Source organism: Plutella xylostella, chromosome 27 (assembly GCF_932276165.1).
Source record: "Plutella xylostella chromosome 27, ilPluXylo3.1, whole genome shotgun sequence".
Lineage (NCBI taxonomy): Eukaryota > Metazoa > Arthropoda > Insecta > Lepidoptera > Plutellidae > Plutella > Plutella xylostella.
In genome coordinates, this window is record NC_064007.1 from 8,205,075 (window position 1) to 8,213,911 (window position 8,837).

An 8,837-nucleotide genomic window follows, 5' to 3' on the forward strand; every position below is an offset into this window, starting at 1 on the left:
TGGATGGGATGATGAGGACGTATTTCGAAAAGACCTAAGTAATGAATTCCTGAAAAAGAAACGAAGCATGGCCTACTTAATCTAAGGGTAGATGTTTACTCTTGGATTTGCTACACCACAACGACGGTTAATATCATAATAATGTATGGGGGCACGAAAGGAGCCTTCCCGGTAACGTTCGGCTCACCCTGGATAATCAACCAATGGACAATATGACTCATAATCCTTTCAACACGGTGACAATCCTTACATCAGCTTTAGCATTTGCCCATAACACGCTAAATAAGAAGAAGAAAGAAATTTACGCCCTTATTTTTGTTTGTTCATATTTTATTCGGCCCTAGCGGACCGCATAGGAGGGGCCCGGGCGGCTGCAAGTTAGATTGGAAACGTTCGGAAACGCTCTTAAATGAACGCCGCAATATTCCGCCGCGCGAACTTTTGCTTGTATTAAGATTTCGCGACGGAACTATTTTGACAACAACGCGATTATGATTACAGATTAATAAGTACTTAATACTTCTGTTAGTGGCAAATGCGCTAGTCGCGTGAGACCAAAAGAAAAAAAAATACTTGTTTACTTACTTCCTAGTGGCTAGTGGCTGCATATTATGCCCAGTTCATTCAAAGTTCATTAACCTTTCAACGAGAACATTACCGATAAAAAGGAAAATATTATTCTGAGTAATTTTGTCATTGACATGAAATTCACAGAGAGAAAAAATATAACCTTGTGTAAATTTGTCAATGCCAATGCTAAACAAAGAAACAAACTCAGCTTAATATTTATTGTTTCTAATATTTAATCAAAGGGAGTTTAACATTTTATTTTCTTATCTGAGACCACAACAACGGAACCCAAAAATAGATCATTCTGTGTCTGATTTGCCATCATCATCATCATCATCATCAGCATGACGCAAGCCCCCCCTCCCGTCACTGACTTCGAGGGCTACCTGGCCTACGCGTGCAGCCAGCTCGAGGTGGATGTCCACCTCGTCATCACCAGGGTGCAGATTTGTAAGTGATCTTCTTTGTATGTCGGTGATAAAAATACTAAAACTGAACTAGTTTGTCAATGTGGTTAGTGGATTAGGAACTCCAGGCGAGGAAATCCCGACGATACTATCGATACATACCTACTATATTTAGAGAAGGTATCTCCACACGGCGATATTATTTATCGAGTGATTCATCGTAATTCGGTATGTTAAGTAAAATTTTTTTATGCTAATTCCAAAACCGTTTCGAGATATTATCTTCTTAATAAGTGTCTCATTCTTAAAAACATAAAATATTCAAGGATTCCGATTATTTTATCAAAAATGAAAATATAATTTGTCCTTCAAGACGCTGCGCAAGGTTAAAGTTAAAACCAAAGAGAATAAAAATGTTCAATTGTTAAATGTCACTTCTGTCAATCTAAAGTGTAAATATTCGCAGAGTTACGATCTTGATGACGTCAGCGGCTGCATGGTAGCGAATGACGTCATAAAATCGTCGAAGAGCCGATCTTTAATTCTTTTTTATTAAATTAACGAGAGCAGTAAATTAAAAAATATTCAAATTAGTGTCTCAAATTCCAACATACTTCAATTTAAAATTATAAAAACAATCACCATAAAATTACTTAACATACCGAATTGTCTCAACAGGATCTCAGACTCTGGCAGTCACAATATTCAGACTACCTAGGGTTCGCCGGATACCTACCGTTGATATGATTCACTTGGGAAGGCTCATTTCGTGCAAACCGTGTGAGAATATAGGTTTAGGTTTAGGTTTAAACGTTTATTCTCATAAGAACATAATATACATTTGTTCACTTAAAATGAGATGTTAATTAATTAACTTAAGTATCTATGTTAGTCCTTAAATAATAATATTTACATTTTTTGCGCATGCAAGTTGTTGAAAGTTATACAATAGTTGTAGTTATAGTTAAATATTTTTGTATTATATTGTGTAGGTTACGTAGCTAATCAAATAATAAGTACTTAGCAGCTATTTTATAACAGTGACATTTTTATAAATATGACCCTTTAGCAATTTTTTAAATATAAATGGCGATTTTACATTTTTGATGTCTTTAGGTAATTTGTTGTATAGCTGTGCTCCCTCATAAGCTATACTTTTCTTGCCATACAACGTCCGGTGGGAGATTAACTTTAAATTATTTGCATTTCTTGTGTTGTATTTTTGTTGTTTTTTAGTGAAAGATAGTTGTGAATGTGTAGTTTTATTAAGTACTTTATGAATGAAAATGCATGTTTTAAAAGTGTATAGTTGATTAATGTGCATCAATTTAGTTTTTTCGTAGATAATTTGTGTTGCTTCTAAATAATCAAAATTGAACAAAGTTTCGACAAGTTTTTTTTTGAGCAATTTGTATTTGTTTAAGATTCGTTCTGGCAGCTGCTCCCCAAATTTCTATCAGGTATTCTAAGTGAGGTTTAACCAAAGAATTGTAGATTGTGTACCGGACACTAGTTGGTAAACACCCCACAATTCCTCGTATAGCCCCTCTTACTGAAGACAGTTTCGTTTTTATTCGGTCTAGATGAGGTTTCCATGTTAGTTTAGGATCTAAAATTAGACCCAAATATTTTTCCTGGTTGGATTTAGTAATGGTTTCCCCGTTGATGGTTAATGGTTCATGATCTGGAATTTTCTTATTTTTGGCTGAGAATATCGATAATGAAAACGCATACATTCTAGAATATCCCCAGAAATTTGTGGTAAAACTTGACCCCGAGTAGACTATTCAAGTCTTTTCTAATGTTACAAAATTTTACAGCTCCTCAAGCTAGCAGACACACAACGGCAAGACATGAAAAAAAGGTATCCAAGGTGTCAACAGCAGAGACGAAACCTGAAGAACCCAAGGAAACACAAGTTCAGAACACCGACAAAGTAGACAAACATAGGAAAATTGGACTCTTGAGCTTTCGACCTACCGGTGACTATACCGATGAAATAGAAAACCAAGTCATCGTGACAACCGTGTACGAACACAATACCCTGGTGCAAATCAAATTCGAGAAGAGAATACCCAGAGAGATGTTGAAAATCATAGGCCTGATACTCCCGTACCAGCAGGCGGTAACATCCTTGACTTTAAAGAAAGGCCTGGTCCACTACACGATGCATGAGCTCAGACATTTCCTCCCGAAGATGCCAGCGTTGACGGAACTGTGTTTCGATGGCTCGTATTTGGCTGAAGCCAACTTTGAGGTGCTGCTTGATGACCCAACAAATGTACGCCATCTGTCTCTAGCTAGGTGCTGCATTGACGACTTAGTTGTAGAGAAAATTGCAGAAAAAATAAGTCACAGACAGGCTGCCAAGAAACTGACTGCTCTAAATCTTTCAACGAATAGAATAACTGATATTGGGGCGAAGCATTTAGCAGACGCGCTTCGACGCAATAGGCAACTAGCCTACTTAAACTTGAATGATAACCTAATAACTGACGAAGGCGCTAAGGAAATATTTGATGTCTTGAAACCTTTTCCCCTGACTATGGAAGAGGTAATGGCAAAAAAAGCATGTTACATCAAATACTTATTGAAGAAAATGGAGATCAAATCAGATTCAGATGACGAGGAAATAACTAAAAGCAAATTATCAGTATCTCAGTCTGAGAACAACACTAAAAAAGCTAGTCTGTATTCAGTGAAGACATTACAACCCAGTAAAAGAACAGATTCTGCAGTTTCCAAAGAATCTGAATTGCTGGACGAAGAGTTTAAATATCCTTTTAACAAACATAACCTTATAAATAAAGAAGGACTGACATATTGCCTAGGCAATAATAACCTTGTTGTGCTCAATTTAGCCTACAACGATTTGAGTTACCTGACACTGAAGAAATTGAAAGATGTGCTAGACAGTCAGATAGAACTAGATAGACAACCTAGAGGGTTGATGAAGGTCTGCATAGAAGGAAACAATATGCCAAGTTCTTGCCAAGAATTGGACCAAATCAAAGAAATTTTCCAATGTAACGAAGTTGTACAGGAACAAAAGAAGAAAAATTCAGCTACGCTCAAGAAAAAAACTAAGATAATGTGAATACATTTTATGCTCTATAATTTTATAAACACCTTTTATTAATATTATTAATTAAACGCTTATAAGGATTTCGAAAAGGCAATGAACGATGATAGGAAACCTTCAACAAAAAATTATAATCGGCACCAGGACAATTTATTAATGCACTGCTACAAGAGATAACAACCAGACAGTTAAAACGACTTTTAAATGGATTAGGTACTAATTCAAGTTTACAACAAAACTCATGTTTTTTTTCCTTGTAGAACGAAAATGCTCTTACATAGAAAAAACTTTAGTGCATAATAAATAGTCCCAAAATAGATGGGTAAAGAAGTAGGGTCGAATAAACTAGCGATTTAAGCGTTCCTATAAGATTATTTTCTTTGTACTACGGATTGTATGCGTAGATTGCATATAATTCCCCCATATCATTATAATAATTGAATAGTAAATTTTACAAAAGTAGGGTCGAATCCACCTGTGGCTGATTGCTTCGTCTCCCGGTACATTGTGTGGTTATATCTTATATTATATCGGTTTAGCCTCGTGGCTCGTCTGGGCGCGGCCGAGTGCGACCAGCTCGGCGGACTGGCTCCCCGGGAGACGACGGACCCCGGGACTAGCTGCGGACGTAAGATACTTGTACTGAGGTGCTGGAAAACTTTGATACCGCGATGTAGAATGTGATAGGGCTAATGCATGGCGGAGAAACTGGTTTCTTGTCCCCTTCTTAAGAAAGAAGTTTCACTTGATTCTAAAAATATCTTTGAACATGTGATTAATGAGGATGGAGCAAGGACTTTGTAACAAAGTCCTTGGGATGGAGACGAGTTCAAATAAGTGTGTCTTCGGTTTATCTTTCTAAATTTTGTGTTGTATTACAGTGAAACCTGGTTAAGTGGGACCTGGATAAGTGAGAAACCTCCATAGCTGGAACTCATGCTGAGGTCCCATCACTTTCGCACTGAATTACCTCTGTTAGTGGGACGAGGCAAGCCTCTATAACTGGGATTTGTTCTTTCGATTTATCATCATAGTTACCTCTATAACTGAGACAGCGAGTAAATTTTATATGCATAAACCTCTGTAACTGAGATTACATTTTTTGTTTTACTCATTCTTATTCTACCCACAAATTCCACACGAATTCCAAGTACGTAAGTGCTAATTTTGAGCCTCAGTTCAGTTCAGTTCAATGTATTTATTAATCAATTACCTTCAGTTTTAGTTTCGCTTTACTCTCATACAGAAGTATAAATTTGAAAAATGCCAATACGAAAGCTACTATCGTTATCATTACCTACGTGTAAGTTAATATCTGTTTATGAAAGTGGGAAGACACGCGAAGAAGGTTGTGCTGAATTTTAATTAATTAAAAAATATTATATTAATTATAATTTTATTTAATGATCGCACCTGTATAACTGAAATAACCTGTAGTCTCACCTCTATTAATGGAACCCTCTGTAAATGAGACAAATATTTATTTATACCTGTATATCTGAGACACTGGGTAAGTGGAATACCTCTATAAGTGAAACGATATTGCAGGACCCTTGAAGTCTCACTTAACCAGGTTTCACTGTATATTATGTGAGTTTTCCTAACAGAAATATGGTCTAATGAAAAGATTTGATTTGAACTTCCTCTCATTCAAATGAATTCATCGTGTTTTGTAAGAAAGTAAGGACAATCAGACATTGTAGTTAAGATCGTATTTCTGAAATTATAGCTCATTCATAGCAATGGAACAAAAAAGTTTATTGATAATTATGTTTAAAAAGAAAGTAATAAAATTACTGTTTTAGGCAAAAGTAGGGTCGAATCCACCTGTGGCTGATAGCTTCGTCTCCCGGTACATTGTGTGGTTGTATCTAGTATATCGGTGCAGCCTCGTGGCTCGTCTGGGCGCGGCCGAGTGCGACCAGCTCGGCGGACTGGCTCCCCGGGAGACGACGGACCCCGGTGTCAGCTGCGGACGCAAGGTACTTGTACTGAGGTGCTGCAGAACTTTGATACCGCGATGTAGGATGTGAATGGGTCAATGCATAAGAGGGGAACTCGTTTCTTGTCCCCTTCTTAAAAAAGATTATTCTCAATGAAAGGAGCAGACACTTGAATCTAAAAATAGCTTTGAACAGGTGATTAATCAAGTCAGGGGATGGCATCGAGTTCAAATCAGTGTGTCATCTTTTTATCTTTTTTAATTTTTGTGTTGTATTGTATCTTCCATATATGTGAGTTTTCTTATCAGAAACTCTTCTAACGATAGCAACAATAATCAAATCTTGAATAAACTAGCGAGTTTAGCTTCGCCTAAAGAGGTTTTCTACTAGGAATTGCATGCATAGATTGTATATGATTCCCCTAGGTACCTATATAATTATAATTAAATACTAAATTTTGCAAAAGTAGGGTCGAGTCCACCTGTGGCTGATAGCTTCGTCTCCCGGTACATTGTGTGGTTATATCTTATATTTTATCGGTTTAGCCTCGTGAGGCTCGTCTGGGTGCGGCCGAGTGCGACCAGCTCGGCGGACTGGCTCCCCGGGAGACGACGGACCCCGGGGGCAGCTGCGGACGCAAGGTACTTGTACTGAGGCGCTGGAGAACTTTGATACCGCGATGTAGGGTATCAAAAGGATAATGTATGGCTGAGAAACTGGTTTCTTGTCCCCTTCTTAAGAAAGACTCTTCTCAATGAAAGAGGCAGGCACTTGAATCTATAAATATCTTTGTACAGATGATTCATGGAATCAGTAGACGGAGTCGTCATCGTCATCGGTATATTTTTTCATATTTCGTGTTTTACTATCATCCATATAATTATGTGAGTTTTCCTATCACAAAGATCTTCTAACAAAAACATTAAAAAAATCATGAATGAACTAGCGAGTTTAGCTTTGCCTAAAAAGGTTTTTTTACAAAGAATTGCATGCATTAATTAAATAATATATTAAATAGTACTTTTTGCAAAAGTAGGGTCGAATCCACCTGTGGCTGATGGCTTCGTCTCCCGGTACTTTGTGTGGTTATATCTTATATTATATCGGTTTAGCCTCGTGTGGCTCGTCTGGGCGCGGCCGAGTGCGACCAGCTCGGCGGACTGGCTCCCCGGGAGACGACGGACCCCAGAGGCAGCTGCGGACGCAAGATACTTGTACTGAGGTGCTGGAAAACTTTGATACCGCGATGTAGAATGTGAAAGGGCTAATGCATGGCGAAAAAACTGGTTTCTTGTCCCCTTCTTAAGATATCTTAATGGAATGATACAGATACCGACTTGATCTACAGAAAACTTATGAGCTAATCAATGAATTCTGGGGTCGGAGTCAATTTCAATCGTTTGTCTTTTATGGCTATGCTATATATTAGCTTGATAAGAAAGAACAGAAAGATGTTACATTGACTAACAAAATGATCTAAAAGATTTCCTTACGTAAACGTAAATAGACATTGTCTAAAAAGCTTATCTACCTTAATGACCTATGAAGATTAGTCTGGACATTATTATAATGTGCCGGGAGACGAAGATGCCAGCCACATGTGGATTGGACCCTACTTTTGCAAGATTTACTATTTATTTTCTGTTGGATAATATGCAATGCATTCATAGAATTTCTAGTAAAAAACTGATGATTTTGAAGCAATGCTCGCTAGTTAGGTAATTCATGATTTTACCGCTTTCTTTACAAGACTATTTTGTTAGAAAAACTTACTTATAATTACTTAGGGAAGATGCATCACAAAAATATAAAAAGAAAATTCGATGACCGAATGATTTGAACTCGACTCCATGCCCTGACTTCATTAATCTCATGTTCAAAGCTATTTTTAGGTTTAAGTGTCTGTCTCTTTTATTGAGAAAAATCTTTCTTAGGAAGGGGACAAGAAACCAGTCCCAATCTCATGCATCATTTTGATATGCTACATCGCGGTATCAAAGTTCTGCAGCACCTCAGTACAAGTACCTTACGTCCGCAGCTGCCCCCGGGGTCCGTCGTCTCCCGGGGAGCCAGTCCGCCAAGCTGGTCGCACTCGACCGCGCCCAGACGAGCCACGAGGCTGCACCGATGTACTAGATATAACCACACACAATGTACCGGGACACGAAGCTATCAGCCACAGGTGGACTCGACCCTACTTTTGCATATTACTATTTTATTATAATAATTTCAGGGCTTAATGATCATAGGCCATTGAGGTAGATAACCTTTTTAGGAGATGCGAAAGCCGCTAATTCTTTCATGTTTTTGTTAGAAACTCTTTTAGCTCTTTCTGATATTTAATGTAACATCTGTCTGTTAATCAAGCTAACTTATCGAAGATACAAAAACAAAACATAAAAAGACAAACAATTGAACTTAACTCCGACCCCCGAATTCATTAATCAGCTGAAGATATTAATTTGTATATTCAAGTATTTGTACCATTCCATTGAGAATAAGCTTTCTTAAGAAGGGGACAAGAAACCAGTTTCTCCATCATGCATTGACCCCTTGACCCATTCATATTCTACATCGCGGTATCAAAATTCTCCAGCGCCTAAGTACAAATACCCCGCGTCCGCAGCTGATACCGGGGTCCATCGTCTCCCGGGGAGCCAGTCCGCCGAGCTGGTCGCACTCGACCGCGCCCAGACGAGCTGCGAGGCTGCACCGATGTACTAGATATAACCACACAATGTACCGGGAGACGAAGCTATCAGCCACAGGTGGATTCGACCCTACTTTTGTAAAAATCTAATACTTTTTTCTGCATTTTTTTTCACAAGCATGCCA

At 38.1% G+C, this 8,837-nt stretch overlaps 1 protein-coding gene across 1 annotated transcript; it reads left to right on the plus strand.

Annotated features, from left to right (window-relative positions):
* Nucleotides 1-772: 772 nt before the first annotated feature.
* LOC105382997 (leucine-rich repeat-containing protein 71) lies at nucleotides 773-4,099 on the plus strand. The gene is made up of 2 exons (XM_011552996.3): nucleotides 773-1,020; nucleotides 2,798-4,099. The coding sequence occupies exons 1-2, from the start codon at nucleotides 915-917 to the stop codon at nucleotides 4,072-4,074; spliced, it is 1,383 nt and encodes a 460-aa protein (XP_011551298.3). The 5' UTR covers nucleotides 773-914; the 3' UTR covers nucleotides 4,075-4,099.
* Nucleotides 4,100-8,837: the final 4,738 nt, after the last annotated feature.